General features: G+C 35.2%; 1 protein-coding gene, 1 long non-coding RNA gene and 1 other non-coding gene across 4 annotated transcripts; all 3 read left to right on the top strand.

The window, feature by feature from the left end:
• Nucleotides 1-233: 233 nt before the first annotated feature.
• LOC107953019 (probable WRKY transcription factor 47) lies at nt 234-3,502 on the top strand. Its single transcript, XM_016888247.2, has 5 exons — nt 234-579; nt 750-821; nt 920-1,072; nt 1,700-2,056; nt 2,136-3,502. The coding sequence occupies exons 1-5, from the start codon at nt 340-342 to the stop codon at nt 2,901-2,903; spliced, it is 1,590 nt and encodes a 529-aa protein (XP_016743736.1). The 5' UTR covers nt 234-339; the 3' UTR covers nt 2,904-3,502.
• Nucleotides 3,503-5,597: 2,095 nt separating this feature from the next.
• On the top strand, nt 5,598-9,279 carry LOC107953020 (uncharacterized). 2 transcript variants are annotated; one of them, XR_001699026.2, is made up of 5 exons: nt 5,601-6,230; nt 6,330-6,506; nt 7,058-7,081; nt 7,184-7,851; nt 8,984-9,279. It is a non-coding gene; the product is annotated as an uncharacterized lncRNA (long non-coding RNA). The 2 variants fall into 2 exon arrangements; XR_001699025.2 differs by having other exon boundaries at nt 5,598-6,230; nt 6,330-7,851.
• Nucleotides 9,280-18,793: 9,514 nt separating this feature from the next.
• Nucleotides 18,794-18,900, top strand: LOC121203867 (small nucleolar RNA R71). Its single transcript, XR_005898801.1, has one exon. It is a non-coding gene; the product is annotated as a small nucleolar RNA R71 (small nucleolar RNA).
• Nucleotides 18,901-19,246: the final 346 nt, after the last annotated feature.

Here is a 19,246-nt window from a genome sequence, read left to right as displayed (position 1 = left end):
CGTCCTTTTCTCCCCCACCGTTTCACTCCTCCCTCTGTGCTACCTCACCCAGGGAACGCCACGTCTCCCTCTGCATCAACTGTTACGTCATATCTCCCGCGAGAAAAATGGCTGGTCTTCGCTTACCCTTTCTCCCTAATATCTCTTTTAATAATTTTTCTTTCTGGGCCACCCCTTAAAGCCATTGCTCTTTTTGGGAATTATTATTACTATTATATATAACTCTACTACTGTAATTACTCCTTTCTTGTTGAAAGCTTGAAAAAGCTATATAACTACTCCTCTCCCCCTTCTCTCTCTCTCTTTCTTCTTCTTCTTCTTTTTTTTTTCCTTTTAGTCATGGAGAAGCAGCACAGTCGAGAACTAACGTTCTTACACTCCGGTGACTCACTCCGGCCAAATTCTGGTGTGGCCGATCGTACCCTTGAGGATTCTAGCGATCATGTTGAGCCACACATCAAGGAGATGGATTTCTTTTCTACTCAATATCAATCACATGATCATCATCATCATCATCATCATCAAGAGGGCAACACTAATAATAATGGATCATCTTCTTTTATTGATTCAAGTGTAAACGTAAGGTTTTGGATCATCATCCCAACTTATTTTAGTTATTTAATTTCCCTTTCTTCTTTGTTTAAGTTTTTCATTTAACCTATCCGGTGATATACATACGGTTCTGGTTGGAATTATTATGGAAATTTGAGTTTACTTACCAATGACTAAATATATGCTACCTGCTTCAGATTGGATTAAATCTTCTCAGTTCAAGCCCCGGAGTTTCAAGGGCAACAAATGAAGAGAAACACAAAGCGCAAGTAAGTTTGTTTGTTTGTTACATATGGAACTGTTTTCTGGTTTAATTTTCCTTTTGATTTGTGAGTTTAAACTCGTTAAGAAAACCTGGGATTTTCAGGAGAGTGCTCTTAAAGTGGAGTTAGAAAAGTTAAACGAAGAGAATCGGAGACTAAGAAGCATGTTGGATCAGATTACCAAAAACTACAATGAACTACAAGGTCAACTATTAATGGCGTTGCAAAAACAGGCCCACAGAAATCAACAAGAACAGGTACGATTTATCTTCAAACATGATTACATCATCATCACCGGTTTACTACCTTGGTAAAAATTAGAGCGGAGAGTTTTTGTTTCAATGTAAATATATTTCTTCTTTAATACATAAAAGAAATTGGTTAACGTGCTTCAATTGAATTGGAATGTGTGCTCCCTTGATCCCGTATAATCTTTTATTCAATATCTTATTCGTAATATATCTTTGCTAATCAAAGTTTGTACTTTTATTATTATTATTATTATTATTATCACGCAAAGCCACATTGAACTTCGGAAACCCTTCTATCCATCCTATATATTTCAAAGTGAAAGCTTTATTAAATTCATAAACAAATGGATCCCCCAATATCTATGATTCAGCATGTGCCACCAGTTGTCCTAGTAAACGATATAGAGTCAAGACTACGATAGAATAGGCGGCGTTAGCTCAACCTTTTAGCCTTTTTCCAAACCCCTCGTGTGCACTGTACTTGTTTACAAGATCCCATGTGATAAAAGGTTTAATTTAACTTCTTAATTTTGTGAAAGATTAAATTTACATAATAATAAAAATGTATGCTGCTGCTTGATATTGATGGAGGAAATTGGTTGAGCCTAATGAAAGAGTTTGGTTTCCAAGCAGAAGGATGCAGTAAATGGGATGGCGAGTTCCATAATGTCAGTCCAACAATTCATGGACCCACGGCCTTCGTCTGCATTAGATGTCAACGAGCCTTCTGGGTCTGACGACAAGACGCAAGAGTTGTCAGCATCTCCCGAAAATACTATGGAAATTGTTTCAAAGGAATACGACCATCGAATGGTTCAAAATATGCCGGGAAAGCAGGTTTCTATTGAAGATAGTACTGATCAAACATCTCAGAATTGGGGATCACTCAAGAGTCCGAAGGTAGATCAGTCAAAGAATGAAGACCAAGTCTCTGAAGTTCCTTTTAGGAAGGCCAGAGTGTCGGTTAGAGCCAGATCAGAAGCTCCCTTGGTGAGTTGTATAATTTTGTTTCAGCTTTGTAATTGCAGGACTTAGGGTGTATCTAATTATATTTCTTGGTTTGGTTCAGATAAGCGATGGTTGTCAGTGGAGGAAATATGGTCAAAAGATGGCAAAGGGTAACCCTTGTCCTCGAGCTTACTACCGTTGCACCATGGCTGTTGGCTGCCCAGTCCGTAAGCAGGTGCAAAGATGTGCCGATGATAAAAGCATTCTCATCACAACATACGAGGGAAACCACAATCATCCTCTCCCACCAGCAGCCACAGCTATGGCTAACACGACGTCAGCTGCGGCCGCCATGTTACTATCAGGTTCAACCAAAAGTAAGGATGGCCTACCAACCTCTGCCTACTACCCTTCCTTACCTTATGCATCATCAATGGCCACCCTCTCCGCCTCCGCCCCCTTTCCCACTATAACCCTTGACTTAACTCAGGGCCCAAATGCCGTTCAGATGTTACGTCCCCCGCCTTCCGCTACTTCATTTCCATTACCTTTGCACGGTTATCCGCAGCTTTTAGGGAACCCTATGTTCGGTCCTTCCAAGTTATCTACTGCATCACCGGCATTGCAGTTAGGGCAACGTCCAGCTTCCATGGTGGAAACAGTTACAGCAGCCATTGCTTCTGATCCGAATTTCACCGCAGCATTAGCAGCAGCCATTTCAACAATTATGGGAGCGCCACCAAGAAACCAGGGAAACAGTAGTAATAACAATGATGAGAATAACAATTCCTCGAATGGGGTGGGTGTGCCTGCCCTTCCAGGATCACCACAGATTCAACAGTCATGCACCACATTCTCCTCAAAGGCATGCACAAACAAGCCAGGGTGAATAGTTAAATTTTGGGTCTTGGCATGCATGCTCAGGGTTTTGGATAAATTTTCACTTGTTTTTGCATAAGCTTTTGCTAATGCTAGGTATATAAGTAGGCCGTTGGAGAGGAAGGAGCCCATGCATCTCTCATTTATGATCATATTAAGTGGTAGTTCCAGACAATTCGATATGACGAGACCATGGTAGAATTAATATACAGAGCAAGGTTTGACGTGCGGGTTGAATCTTGTTACACCTCAGGGCTATATATAGAAGAAATTTCATAGAAGCTCTTTTGATCAACAACAGTCTATTTGATGGTTGGTGAGTGGTTCAATCGGCCTTGCACTAGTTTCAGTCAATTTCCCAATGTTTATAGTCTTAAGAAAGGGTTTCAGGATCTCATACTTAATCTAAAGATGGCTATATATATATACTTTTTTTTTACTGTGGAGAATATTATATATGTTACCACATGCAGTTTAAGCATAGTGAAAGGTTAGAGTGGGGTGTAAGAATGAATTGGTGGACAAACAATTTTTTTTTTTTTGGTGTTGGAGATGATTTTGTTTTTTCGTACATATAAATTAAATAAGTTATTAAGAGATTCACCAGTAGTTTTGGAGGATTATATATGGCAAAGTAATATTAATTAGCTTTTCTATGTTTAATTATTTGTTTCAAACTAGAAGTTAGTTACAAATTGAGGCTGTCTTCGTCCTAATCTATACAATTTTTCTTTAATTTTCCAAACTTTTGCCATATATTACTAAACTTTTTAATAATAATCCTTCACCTAAATCTCTACTTTAGATTCAACCATTCTTCATCTTAATATATTATTAAAAAATTAATTAACTAATAACTACTTATTTATTTTGAATTCAAATCTCATTATCATTAAATTTTTATTGATATATTATATAAAAAATAAGAATACTTTCAAGAAAAATATAATTTAATTTGTATATAAAAAAATATTTTAATAATTTCATAATTAAATTAATATTACCGTGATATTAACTTAGTAAAATGATTAAAATAATGGTATAAATATCAATGAATTTAGATTAACTGAATTATATTGGATGCACTCACAACATATATGATATTGATTGAAAATAGAGGGTTAATATTTGATTGATTTAAATATATTAATTTTTTTGAAATTTAAAACTAAATGCTTATTTTTTAAATTTGAGATGTTGAGTTTTTTTTTAATTTAAAAATGCAAAACAGGTTTTTAGCAGCGTTTGAATAGAAAACGCCACTAAAAATCGAATAGATTGAGTATTAGCGGCGCTTTCTTAAAAACGCCGCTAAAAGATTAAGCAGTGGCATAGCGGCGCTTTCTGGAAAACGCCGCAATAGCTTGAGTTTTGGCGGCGCCTTTTTAAAAACGCCACTATAGATCTAAACTATTTTAAGGTTTATGGATTATGGGTTTAAGGGTTGGGATTCAAGGTTGATGGTCTATGTTTTATGATTTAGGGGTTTGGAGACTATAGTTAATGGGTTTAGGGTTTAAATTAATTAGTGTTTTTTAATTTATATATTAAATAATCTCTTATATAATTATAAAAGAGATAATTTTAATTTTAATATTTTAAAATTATATAATTTTAATTTTAATATTTTAAAATTATAACAAATTATTTATTGAAAAATAAATAAAAAAAGTAACAGATTGATATGGATAAGTAATTATCTATTTTGGATAAGACCAATTTATAACAAATTAAATAAGGTCTTATTTTTATTTTGAATTCGATTTTATTTTGATCATATCTAAAACCGACTTTATAAACAATATAAATTAACTACACTATTCACTTAGCCATGGGAAAGTTAATTTCATTTTAGTTACTTAATCATGAAAAGTTACACTTTGATAACTAAACTATTTAATTAGAAGTTTTCATTTAATTAAGTTACGAAGCTGTTAAAATCAATGTTATGGCTTTCTTTAAACACTAACCCCTAACCTCTTAAATCAATAACACTTTAACCCCCAAACCCTAAATCTCTAATCATAAACCCTTAAAACTACAAACACTAATTAATTACTCTTTAAACACCAGACCCTAAATCTCAAATCATAACCCCTTAAGACTAAAAACGATAAACCTTAATCCCAACACCTTAAACCCTAAATCTCAAATCATAAACCCTTAAAACTCCAACCTATAAACCCTAACGCCCAAACCCCAGTCCTTAAACTCCAAGCCCTAAGACTAACTTTTAAACCCATAAAATATAGATCATAAATCACAAACCCTAAACTATAACCCATAAATCATAAACCCTAAAATATAAAAATAAAATTCATATGGATATTAAGTATATATATAATGATTTAATGTAAGAGCAAAAAACAAAACACAAAAAAAAGAAAAAAAAGTGAAATGGCAAAATGATTGCAAAATGTTGCCGTTTCCAAGCTTTATTTTATATGTTAATTTAAAAATTATAAAGATCTTTAAAAAAATTAAAAATTAAAAATTAAAAATTAAGAATTAAAAATTAAAAATTTAATATTTAATATTTAATATTTTAGTTCATATTTCAGTTAAAAAGTTCAATATTTAAAATTTAAAAAAAAATCTGAAAAATAATAAACTCAGCACAAAAATTTTGAAAGAAAAAATAAAAAAATGTTAAAAATGAAAAAAATTAAAATTAAATAAAAAGTTTAGATATAGTGGCGTTTTTGACGAAAACGCGGCAAAAAGACCAATAATTTTTAGTTCCCCGCTCATTACTCCCTCCTCTTCTCATCTCTGTCGCGCCCTAAATCCCCAAATAAAATTTTGTACTTATTCCTTTTTCCCTTTTACTTCAAAGTTTCCCCCAAATTCGCCCCTCTTCTCTCCCTCGTCTCTGCAAATCAGTTTTTTTCTTCTCATCTCAGTTCTCGCCCACCGCCGTCTCCGCTGATTTTTTTTGGATCTGACCTAATTTTTTACGCGTTTCCTTTCGCTACAAATTCTTTCATTTTTCTTTCCTTTTTTTCTGTAAACCAAAAGCTTTGGCAGCAAATTACTAATCAATGGCTTTCTACTTGAACTACAATACCCACTTTTCACTCCTTTTCTCCCTTTTGAGCTTCTCCTTCTCCCAATTCGATGTCGTCGAGGCTCCATCTCCGGCCGCCGATTCTTGTAACGGGATCTTCTTGTCTTATGCTTACAGTTCCAGGACCAAGTTGAAACCCACTGATCCTACCCACCAGCCCTACAGGTTCGAGTCGGTTTTGATGGTGCTCAACAACGGCGATGAGGAGCTTAAATTGTGGAAGGTTTCCGTGGAGTTTCAAAACGATGAGTAATACAAATTCTTGTGCAGGTAGTCAAACTTTCTTGTGCAGTTAGATTCTGCTATTCTTTTGAAATCTCTTATATCCCATCTCCTAAAAAAGCTTAATACAAATTCTTTTTTCTGCAGTACATGAAATTGAAACCATTCGCAAAAGTTTCCCAGCTAATGCAGTCATTAAGTCCATTAAACTCTCAGAATGGGACTCATGGTGATGCCTTATCCGAATCGAGCTCAATGGATTCCAACGGAGCAGCTTGGACTAGTCAAAATGTTTAATCCACTTGATAAAATTTGAATGCATGGGTGAAGTGGCTATCCCTTTTCTACCCAGTTTTTTTTTTGCTTTATATATTGAGATGAAAATACGATGTGCCTGTTATCATCAGTGACAGTGGATTGGAATAAGTTACAACGGATCCAATCCTAAGTTCTACCTGGGTTTTTAACATAGGATTTTCTAAGGTATAAAAACAAGATTGAGAGAGAGAGGGTGGGAATAGGTTTATATTATGTCTGCAATGTAAGGATGTGGGGGTAAATAGTGCAGTCTCTGGGTTTTAACTAGTGGTTGAGGGGACACAATTCAACAAATAGCTTATGGTTTATTTATTTTATCATTTGATATTTAAGAAAAGAGGAAAGAAAAATTAGTTCTATATGTTCTTTTGGGTACCCTTTTCCATTTCTTGTGCTTCTACTTTAGATTTATTTTTGTTTCACATAAAAGCAATTTGGGTATGAAAAAAAGCTAAAGATTTTGTTTAGAAGTGATGTAGTGAATGGTTTAATAAGTATAGCAGAGCCTAACAGATTTTGATCCTGATTTTACTGATTTTAATTACATTGTCATGCAGGTCTAGACTCTACTTCAACAGATAGTGAGTTCTTATTTTGAACTGTTTTGGTATTCTATAAGGAATTTAAGAACAATAAATTTTAAACAGATTTAGCTAATACCACCCTTCCATTACATATTACAGCAACAAAGGTTCCAAACAATGTCTGACTCCATCATTACGAAGAATATCCTTTTCATCTTATCTAGTTGTTTCTATGCGAGGGGATGAGTTGCATGATTAGTTTCTATAAAGCATCAGGGAAGTTCTGTTTTGTTGATCTTGTGGTTGTTTGGTGGAGGTTTTTAAGAATTTCACTTTTGCAATAAGCAAAATATTATTTGATGGTACTTTAATATTTTAATATATGCATATAACACTGCAGTATAAGCTAGATGGATCTCCCTCTTTAAAAAGACCATAGAAATCTTGGTTGTTTTTGCACATTTCATTATATGCCAACAAGATTGAGAAAGGTGATCAAATTGTGATACACTCACTTTTCCTTGTAGGTTTGATGGTTAGAGGATGCTAATGGTGATTGGGACTGTGTGCAAACTTTAGGTGAATCTATCAAATTGTGATACACTCACTTTTCCTTGTTGCTGCAAATGGTCTTGAATGCTACTGGAATGCATTTGAGTTGCCTTATACTTTTCCTGCTTCATACCTTGACCCTCAAAACTACACTTCATTACTTCCATTATATTCCATTCCACCTGAAGTCATCCCATACGAAACTTTCACGATCCATTGGTGATATGGATGTTGAGGAGTTCATTGTTCTTGTTCCATACGTAAAGCAAGTAAAGGTTTGTCTTACTCTTTCATAATCTACTTGCATAATGTAATTTATATCTTTTAGTTTGCCTATCCTAATATCTTGATTTAACTTGTGCACTTAATAGCATTGGATATGGATATTTTATTTGAAATTGCTAGCTAAAATTACATATTTTTGTTTCTGGTATTTCTTCAAAAATGTATATATAAAAGATATATGCAAACAATATATCAATTAAAAAATAAAAATCTCACGAAATGCATTAGTTTTAGCTATTCATAAATTTCAAATCTGTTATCAATTTATTCTTCATTATAAAATCTCAATAAGCAAAAGTATCTAGTTTTAAGTTTTGTAAAAAGAAATTTTTTTTATAAGCGGTTAAGATAAGCTGATTTATCTAGCACTAAACAGAGACATCAAAAAGAACATATGAATTTTGAGAAAAAAAATAGAACTTTTAAGATATTCATATGAAGGCAAGAATATATGTATATATATTTGAAAAAAAGCTTCTTAACAAAAAAATGGGCTTTGTAAAAGCTGTTGGTAAGTGGTAACTTAATTTCATATCCGTATCCTCATGTGTCCTATACTTGCACGTTGAAGTGCTTTTGCATTTGGAGTTTTCTTTCTTAATCAGTTTTCTTTAAAAGGGTCTGCTTGAACGAGTTAGTGTTTTATCTAAAATTAGAAGACATTTTCTTGATTGTTATTAATTGTTTTCTTTTACCAACTAGCCTAGCTATTTTCTGTAGCTGTCTATTGCTGGTGGTAGGATGATTATATCTAGTGATGGTGTTTGGGATGCAGTTGTCTAATTTTGCCCAGCAGAATTAAGCTAATTTTATGCTACATTCTAACTATCATTTTTTTTTCTTTATGGATTTTCACTAGCGTTGATGATGCAAATTAATCATTATTCATTCCAATATATTTGAAGAAAGGAACTTTTGTTCAGATAAAATATAGTATATATAGTATATATTATTATTCTTTAAAGAATAATTTCTATATAAAGTTAAACAACAGTAGGAGGTAAAATATAGTTTGAGGTGGAATTGAGCAAAGGCTTTAGAACTGTGATTTTGAGTTGAGTATCACAGCTGTGAACTAATTTTCTCATCAAATACCATAATCTCATGGACATTTATATGCAGGAATTGGAGAGAAGAGAAGAACTTGAATAATTGCTCTTGGGAGAAAGGGTATGAGAGAATGTGGGTGATTAAGTCAAATGGAGAAAGGGACATCATGTCCTTGTTGTGTGCAAGTGTTTTCTCCCTAAGACAGGCAAGGAACCTGACATCAAGAATGGTTCAACTTAAAGATGCTTCCTTATACTCATTCTCATCCTCTTTATATTTTCCAATGCTTTCTTCAAGTAGGATACTAAGAATTTCCTGTACTATTCTTTCTGATTGCTTATAAAATAGTTTGCTTATTAGAACCTTCATTTTCTCGTCTTTTATTTATTTGTGTAAATCATTTTTCTTTGTTTAGTGACAACGAATCTTTGAACATAATTTCTGTTGAGTTACATATAAATGGTTTTAAAAAAATTGTGTATAGTTTAAAGTTCAAATTTCAAAAATAAAACATAATATAATATTTATCATAGAAAATAAATATTATTTAATTGAAATATATTTTTTAAAGTTTATATTTTTTAGCGGCGTTTTTAAAAAAACGTCGCTAAAGGTCTGTCATATAGTGGCGTCCTGAAAAAAGCGCCATTAAATGTCATGGTCTTTAGCGGCGTTTTCAAGAAAAGTGCCGCTAAAGGTCATGGTCTTTAGCTGCATTTTTGAGAAAAGCGCCGCTAAAGGTCCTGGTCTTTAGCGGCGTTTTTTTCTAAAAAATGCTGCTAATTTTTGTGGCGCTGCATATATTTTTTGCGGCGCTTGGGAAAGCGCTGCTAAAAGTATTAGCCGCGTTTTTAAGCACCGTTAAAGGCAAAAAAAACGCTGTTAAAAGTCTATTTTCCTGCAGTGTTTATTAAAAAGTTAAAATAAAATTTAATTCTAAATGTTTATGTTTTTATCAATTTGGTCTTTATTTGGTCCTTACCTTTTAAATGTATATTAAAAAAATTAAAATTTTTGTTTCTTATTTTTAATAAAAATCGTAAAATTTTTAAAAACTATTTTAAAAAAACCAAGAAGTATTAAAATAAAAATATTTAAAATTGAAAAATAAAAAAATGAAAAGGTAAAAAAATTATTTTACCTTTTCTATAATTGTCATGTCAATAGCTCTAACTGGTAAAATTGGACGTATGGACCAAACTTTTTAAATAAAAGATACGGGTATTTAATGACAAAATAAAAAAATAGCAATGATATAATTCAAATTTGTTTTAGCAACAGCTTAGTGAAGCAAGAATCCAAAATTTGTGACAACAATTTAGATGATAAAACCAAAAACAAATTGAAGAGGTTGGAAGTTCAATAAAACTTACATCAACGATTTTAGTTTCACTAATTAAAAAAAGAAAAAAGAAAAGGTTATTATAATTTGTATAGGAAAGGTTTTGGTGATAAAGAAGTATTAGCCTTTACCCCTAAACCACCAACTTTCACTCTCTCATCTCCCAGTTATTGTTTTTGTTTTTGGGGGTCGTAGTTGGCTTTATTTATCTACACTGAATGGAATTCTCTGAAATATGAAAAGGGGCGTTCTTGAAGTAAATTGAAAGCGTGGGAATGAAATAAAGTCCAATCCTGTTGGCTATTATATGCTTTCATCTTTCAACAGTTCGATATTTTTTCTGTCTGCTACGTACCAAAAATAAAAGATATTTTCAGTTGCGTCCCTTAATAAATAATTATGATGCAGACTGCAGCAGCTAAACAATAAGTAGGAACATTTAAGTTAACAACCAATTAGCATCAAGCCCTTTCTGCCTGTCTACGTTAGGAACACTTTTCCACACGTTTTCATCAACTTGGCACTAAATTAAAGCTTACTTCCACAATCTTAAACTGCAGTATACTTGTCATTTTTTAGTGTAGATAGGCCTGGGTTCCATTAGTTTCCAGTTCCAACTAGAATAACCACGTACGGTCTAGGTTCAATGAATTCAACACAGCTTCAACTGGGATGGAGGACAAAGTCATTGAAATTTATGATGATATGAAAATTAACTCCTATTCCTCTTCATAAAGCATCATTTCTGTAAATTTCTAGTAATCTTTTGCAGTTTTTGACAGATAAAGACTCTTGGTAGCTCTTGATCACTACAGCCTGATGCACACCCGTTTATAACATGATACAATAACACTCTCTCTGCAAATTCAAGTCATACCTCCTCATTACACCGAGGAGCTAAGATCAGTTTCTTTTTCGCAAGAGCTGTAGTCTAAAAAGTCTTTGTATGTCAAATTCTTGTACCCATACCCAAATCTTCATGTGAACCATCTCCTACATAAAATTTAAGTAATAAACACTAAAATTAGTAGCATCGTGTCCAAAAGTTTATTAAAATAAAGCACATGAATATGTGGATTTGGCACACCATCAACAAGAGACCAAAGACTCAAGAAAAGAGCATCAGATATATTATTTATTATATCATCTCAACACTGGTGCATGTTTGGTTAATCCCAAGTTGATGTGTGATATTCGTAACAGGTTTTAAATATTTACAAATGAACGTTCTTAAGACTAACTTATTATCACGATTAAGGCAAGTGTACCTATCGAACAGTAGTATAGTTCAGCAAGACCGGATTGTCAAACCCAAAGGAACTACGAGTACTAGTATTTACTTCTTTTTTATTATCTAGCCTAAAAATTAAGAGGTTTGGTTATCTAAACTAATTACTAACTAAGAATGCACAGAAAGAAAACTTGGGAAAATACTTTTGGGAAAATTTGATTGATTAAGACAATACCTAAGGAAAAATCCACCTAGACTTCACTTGTTATTTGACTCTGAATTAGATGATTTATTCATTTGACTTTATCCGTAGAAATCCCTAAGTTATATTATTATCCCTCTCGAGACTAATAACGTCTAACCCTAGGTTGAATAATTGAAATCTCTTGCTAATTAACATCCTAGAATTGCATTAACTCAATCTATGAATTCCCTTATTAGGTTTCACCCTAATCTAGTAAAATCTTGTCACCCTATCTCTAGGCGCGCAATCAACTCCGCTTAATTATGACAATTTTACTCTTAGACAGGGTCTATTCCTCCTCTGAATAAGAGCGTTAACTTGAATCAATATCCTAGAATATTAAAACAAAAATTAAGAACAAGTCAAATATTTATCATACAATTCAGATAATAATAACAAGATCTGTTTTACGTTTCATTCCCCTAGGTATTTACGGGGTTTAGTTCATACTTATGAAAGAAAACATCTCAAAAGTATAAAGATAACAAAACATAAGAAAACCCAAAAACTTTTGAGGGAACTTAAAGGGAGATCTTCAGTCTTGATGATGAATCTGGCTTCTGAGATGGATCAATCGGCTTTTCTTGAGTAATTCCTTACTTCCTCCTCTGAGTCCCCCTTCTAAGTGCCTGTTCAGGTGTTTAAATAGGCTTCTGAATGCCTAAGAGCCCTAAAAATTAGCCTTTTCCGAATAGGACTATACTTAGGCTTGGCAGGGACACGTCCGTGTGACACGCCCATGTGCGATTACTCCAGCCCGTGGTTAAGGCTGTTGAATAGGCACGGGTGTGTAGTCTACCCGTATAAGTCGTGCTTCAATCCTGCCAAATGGACACGGCCGTGTGACACGCACGTGTGAGGAAGTCCGGGCTGTATTGATTTCCCACGTGGGTCTATTTTCTCTGTTTTTGGCCCGTTTATTGCTCTTTTTACCCTCCTATGCTCACCTAAGTATAAAACATGAAATTAAAGGATTAGGAGCATCATATTCACCAAATCTAAGGAGAAACCATTCATAAATGGGCTAAGCATGAGATAAAAATATGTATAAATTATGGTTTATCAAATACCCCCACACTTAAGCATTTGCTTGTCCTCAAGTAAAATCCTTAACTCACAATCAAAATAAATTCTTCTCAATTTATAATCCCTATCAATAATATCTCAAAATAATCCATAAGTATTTATACATTGAAAATTCAACTAAAAGTACATCAAAGTTTCAGACATTCTAAATTGAGCATTTTATCATGAAAACATAGGTGTCTCCCCTCATCTAAGTGATTTCCTTGATCAAAATATCACAGAGTTTAACATCCTCACTAAAGATTCACTCAAATCACTCAAGGTGTTTAAGGACATCAATTAAAGCACTCATTAGTCAATATGAGAAGTTGTTACCATAGGCTTGCTTGAAAATTAAATCTCCACCACTATATATTGAGATGATACCTCAATCAAAAAGGTCTTTAGAAGGTTGTAACGTGGCTTTAGTTAGGGGGTGTGGTCATAAGCTGAAAGAAAAGGTTAAAATCAAGATTGAATTGAAAAATTACCTAGCTAGAAAAATGACTAGTCATCAGTTGAATACAAGTGAGCTTCTTCTCAGAATATGGAATTAATACTCAAGCTCAAAAAAATGGTGAATTACTACTAATATGTAAGTATTGTTGTTGTTTTTTTTTTTAAAAAAAACAACTTAAATACGTAGAAGAACAAAACATAGCTAAGCAATTAGTTCAAATTAAATCTCAACAAAAATAGGGATCAAATTAGGAGATTTCAACAATAATAGGTTATGGGTTAATATTAAAGGTAAATCAATTAATGGTTTGTTAGGCTCAAAGGGGTTCACTAAGGGTTAATTATGAAGGTAGGCTTTTGAAGAGTGAGTGGGTTAAACCTAAGTGCCTTTATCATCTTGACATATCAAATCAAATGGTGTGGTCTTGACATGCATGATCAAGCAAGTTTTAAAATAACAATTCAATACTGACTCACTCAAAACAACAATAGAAGTGAGCATGAAAGAATAATAGATGCTCTAAAGGCTCAAAATCTCATAAAAATTATGGCTTTTTGATGTTTAAACCTGTGAATTTCAACTCAAGATAATACCTAAACTTAGGAAAAACAACCTAAAAGTTTTTAATTCTTCAAAAATCAACTTATCATGCTTGATTCCCTAATGTCTTAAAGTTTTAACACGTAATGCATAAATGCCTATGTTTTAATTCAAGACATATCAATAAAAATCATAAATTAATTAAAATTCATTCTAATAGTAATATGAGTGATTCACGTGAGAATAAGACACAATTCAGGAATTTCTAATGATGATATAAAAGACCCCCCACACTTAAGATGTACATTGCCCTCAATGTAAAAAGATAGATATATTGAAAAAGATAGATTTATAATCATAAGATAGGGAGAGAAGTGAAACCTCCTGAATGATGAATGAATTCATTGAACTAGAGTTTTGGAGAATAATTGACGTGAGAGTGGAGGAGGATACTCCGGTGGTGGTAGAGGTTCATTAGTCCATAAGTCCTGCGCCAAAAGAATATTATATCTGGTGGTAGCTATGGTCGTGGTCGAGCAGAACATGGCAATTGTGGAGAACCTTTCCCGGTGGAGTTTTTAGTTCCTATGCGATGATGAGCTTTGGAGCTCTTTTATAACTATGATAGAATCAGGAACCTTTTAGGAAATATAAGGAAGCATAATTACTCGTAATGAAATAGCCGAAATTGAAAATTGTAAAATAATAATTATAAAACCTAATAAAAATAAGCTTAAAGAAAAATAAAAAATAGTCTTAAAATAGAATAAAAGTAAAAACATAAAATAATAAATAAAAGTTTTTAAACATCTTCATCACTAGATGGTTCGCAAGGTGGTAGTGGCGATGAGATGTGGAAGTGCTGACAAATCTGCTGTAGAGTAGCATCAATGTTATTGAAGCGCTGAAAACACTATTGCTCGAATCGAGTAAGGCGCTCAAAGATGTCAGCGTATGAAGCCGTCGTACGAACTGGACGAGAAGGGGGTGATGGCTGAGTCGGTGGATCCTTGTGATGTGGAGGGACATCATCAAGAATGTCTTCTGGGTCCTCCTCCTCGATGGACTGGGCGATGCGGTACCGAGGAGGGTATGTGCCATGTCTTTTCTCGATCATCCTCATACTTAGCATGCTCAAGATGCCCTATGGGGACATCTGGATGATGAGAGTGAGGGAGGATGATTGGGCTGCTATGTTGAAGAGTCTGAAATACTAAGCCAGTCGAGTCACATAGGGCCCGATAGAGATGACCCCTCTCTTGTGTCGCTCCATCTGGTGGCGAATGGCGAAGGCAATAAAGTAGGCGAAGTCGATGATGTGCTCGTTTGCCATACTCCATAAGAAATAGGCATCGTGGGTGGTGACGACGCTGGTGCTCTCTCGTCTCCCTGTTAGAGTGTGAGCCAAGATGGCGTATAGATACCTCAAGGAAGGAGGGAGAGCTAATGCCTTGGAGCGGCTAGGATCGTAGGTGGCTGAGGCAGGGACGAGGTCCCTCCAACATTTCGAGGGGAGTAGTGGATGTGGCGGTGGAGGGTGTCGAGGTTATTGTTGTCCATAAACTCCTCTGTATACAGCCCTAGTGCAATCCTGAACTCGGGTATGCTCAACTGGCCTACTAGACCACCGATGTGAAATTGGACTGTTCTAGGATCGTCGAAGTTGGTCATGACTATCTGAAGATGGAACGTCGAGAAGAGTTCCAATGTATACTCGAGATACGTCGGCTCGACGATCTCGAAGAAGAGCCTTCACGGGTCAGTCGTTAGAAGGGCTCGGACTGCGTCAGCCAATTGAATCTGCTCGAGTGTAGTGAGTCAATGCAGCGACCCATACCTAGGGGTCAGGCCCGTAATATCTGATATAATTCCTCTTGGGGTCCCAAGGGAACTTGGAGGAATGGGTGCCTAATCTCCGTGGTAGGACCCGAGGATGACACTGCTCTTTTCCTCTTCTTCGAGGCGGGAATAGCAGTCTTCTTACCACGTAAGGACGACATTGTACCTGCATTGAAAAATCAAAGTTCAATCAATATTCCCCAAGAATAGTATGGAAAATCAAGGCTAAATATGAATATTTTATGAGATGATAAAAACTAAAACCGCTAAATATATCAAGTTAGAGGATTATGGGAATAATGAATGAATGCATGTGAGGAGGCATAAATTTCATGGAAACAAGGAAAAAATGGAAGAGTATAGCATAATGGAGTAACTAAAATGACAAAAATTTTTATTAAACAAGCATTAGTATTTTACTATTCTAACTATGAATATTCAAAAATAGTTCAATATAGCAAAGGAATCATGAAATAAGCAACATATTTAGAGAAAATAGAGAGAAAAGAGTAAATAAACGCAAAAAGAAGGAACTTGGGGCGTTGGAATCGGTGTTGTAGGCGGCGCACGGGCATAGGGGTAGGGCGTGTGGAGTTGCAGAGGCTAGGGTTAGGGATTTTTGGGGAGGGAGATGATGAATAGTGAAGGGTTTATTTTTTGCCTATGTGTTTCGGGAATTTTGAATTTGGGCGTGTCTAACATTCGACCGACACCCGTGTTGCTTGGGCATGTGGGTGCACGCCCCGTGTACATAGGTCCACGCCCGTGTTCGTTTTGATAGTGTTGACCACAGGTGGAGGGCACGAGCGTGTCGCACGCCCGTGTTACATTCTCAGTTTCAACAATGGTTTCAAGGCACGGGCGTGTCTCATACCCGTGTTGTTTTGGCAGTTCCGCCCATGGCCATGTCTCACGACTGTGGCAACTTATCACATCCTGTGTTGGGGAAAAATTTTACCCTTTTTTCACACGGCTGTATTGCACGGCCATGTCTCCACCTATGGTGTGAACACTGCCTAAGGCACGCCCGTGTGCCTGGCCGCGTGGATGGGAAAACCCTGTGTTTCAAGACTTAGTTAATAGGTTAAATGTGAAAAACTAGAATTTAAAAAAGTTATTATTGTTAATGCTCGGGTTACCTCCCGAGAAGCATTTATTTATAGTCTTAAGCTAGACTTACCTCTCTTCTGCATGGTCAAGGTGGTGCGAGGAGTTTACACTCCTCATCCCTGCTATCAACTTTATCAACATAAGGTTTAAGACGAGTATTGTTTACTTTAAAAGTACCGAATTTGGGATGAATTACCTCGACTGTACCATATGGAAAAATACTGAGTACCATAAGAGGAATTTCTTCATTAGGTTCAGAAGTGGTAATGCGAGGATTTGCTGCATCTAGTAGTACTTTGTCTCCAACCTTAAGTTGATTTAGTGAGGTATTGAGCTCGTCCTGGCTCGGTTTTGGTTTATCGGGTGTTCTCGATTTCTGTGTCCACCATTCATCTAACTCCTCGATTTGTAGCCTTCGTTCTTTATAGGTAAGTCATTTGTTGTTGTTTGAACACGACTCATATGCGTTCTTCGTAACTGTTTCCTGTACAGAAGGTTTTACCACATGATCAGTACTAGTAGAATGATTTATACAACCACTTTCAATTTTCGATGTGTTACTCAAATTACGAGCTTAAAGGGTGATTGTTTCGTCTTTCACATGAAGTGTGAGTTCACCTGTGCCAACATCAATAATGGTTCTAGCAGTCGCTAAAAAGGGTCGTCCTAAAATTAAAGGTGTGTTACTATCCTCTTCCATGTCTAGGACAACAAAGTCTACTGGGTATATAAATTTATCGATCTTAACAAGAATGTCTTTAATGATACCCCTAGGAAATCTAATGGTTTTATCAGCCAAATGAATGATCATCCTAGTTTGTTTGGGTTTTCCAAAACCTAGTTGTTTGAATATTTTATAAGGCATAACATTAATGCTTGCCCCTAAGTTAGCCAATGCATTATGAACATCTAAACTACCAATTAAACAAGGAATCGTAAAACTCCCTGGATCTTTCAATTTGTTGGGTAGCTTATTCTGTAATAAGGATGAGCTAACTGTATTCAATTCCACATGCGGCGCCTCATCCAACTTTCGTTTATTTGTTAAAAGCTCCTTTAAGAATTTGACTGCATTTGGCATCTGCGGAAGGACTTCAATAAACGGTAAGTTTATATGTAGTTTCTTTAAAAGTTTAAGGAATTTACCAAATTGTTCGTCTGATCAGTCTTTCCTTGTCGTATTGGGGTATGGCACATGAGGTTTATATTCTGTACTCACTGGGTTTGGGTTATTTTGGCCTACCTCATTCTTACCTTTGCTTACCACAGTTTCTGGCCTTGGTTTTGCAACTAACTCTTCCTCATCTTGAATGGAAATCACGTTGAGTTGCTCTCTTGTGTTAGATTCAGTTGCTTGGCAGGCTACCTTGTGGTCGTTTAGAAATTAACTTAGCGAGCTGTCCAATCTGAGTTTCGAGCCCCTGGATTGATGCTTGTTGATTTTTGAGTGCTATCTCAGTATTCTGAAAACGAGTTTCTGACACCGAGATGAATTTGGTTAGCATCTCCTCAAGGTTCAGCTTCTTTTCTTGCTGGTAAGGTGGTTGTTGAAAACCTGGAGGATGTTGTGGCCTTTGATTTCCTTGACTGCCCTACGAGAAATTGGGATGGTTCCTCCAACCTGCATTATAAGTGTTACTATATGGGTTATTTTGGGATCTAGAGTTATTGTTACCCATAAATTGGACTTGTTCCTCCTTGATGCTAGGGTTGAAGGGTTGATATTCTGTGCATGCTCCTCCTCCATTCGAATCGCAACTCATCACTGGATGTACCTGAGTAGAACCACACAAACCGTTAATCATTTTATTTAAGAGTTCTACTTGGTTAGATGGCATAGTAACCGCGTCGAGGTTGAAAACACTGGCTACTTTCGTCGGTTTTGTTCTCATAACTTGCCACTGATAGTTATTCAGTGACATCTCCTCAAAAATTCGTAAGCTGCCTCAGGTGTCTTATTATTGATAGTTCTTCCAGCGGCTGCATCAATGATCTGCTGAGTCGAAGGATTCAGGCCATTATGAAACGTTTGAACCTGAAGCCAAAGTAGTAACCCATAGTGAGGGCACCTTCTCAAAAGGTCCTTGTATCTCTCCTATGTATCGTAGAGTGTTTCTAAATCCATTTGTACAAAAGAAGAGATATCATTACGTAATTTGTCAAACCCAAAGGAACTACGAGTACTAGTAATTACTTCCTTTTTATTATCTAACCAAAAAATTAAGAGGCTTGGTTATCTAAACTAATTATTAACTAAGAATGCACAGAAAGAAAACTTGGGAAAATACTTTTGGGAAAATTTGATTGATTAAGACAATACCTAAGGAAAAATCCACCTAGACTTCACTTGTTATTTGACTCTGAATCAGACGATTTATTCATTTGACTTGATCCATAGAAATCCCTAAGTTATATTATTATCCCTCTCGAGACTAATAACGTCTAACCCTAGGTTGAATAATTGAAATCTCTTTCTAATTAACACCCTAGAATTGCATTAACTC

The sequence above is a fragment of the Gossypium hirsutum genome, chromosome A07 (assembly GCF_007990345.1).
Source record: "Gossypium hirsutum isolate 1008001.06 chromosome A07, Gossypium_hirsutum_v2.1, whole genome shotgun sequence".
Classification (NCBI taxonomy): Eukaryota; Viridiplantae; Streptophyta; class Magnoliopsida; order Malvales; family Malvaceae; genus Gossypium; species Gossypium hirsutum.
Note: the sequence above shows the minus strand (reverse complement) of the source record. Positions and strands in the feature narration are given on the sequence as shown.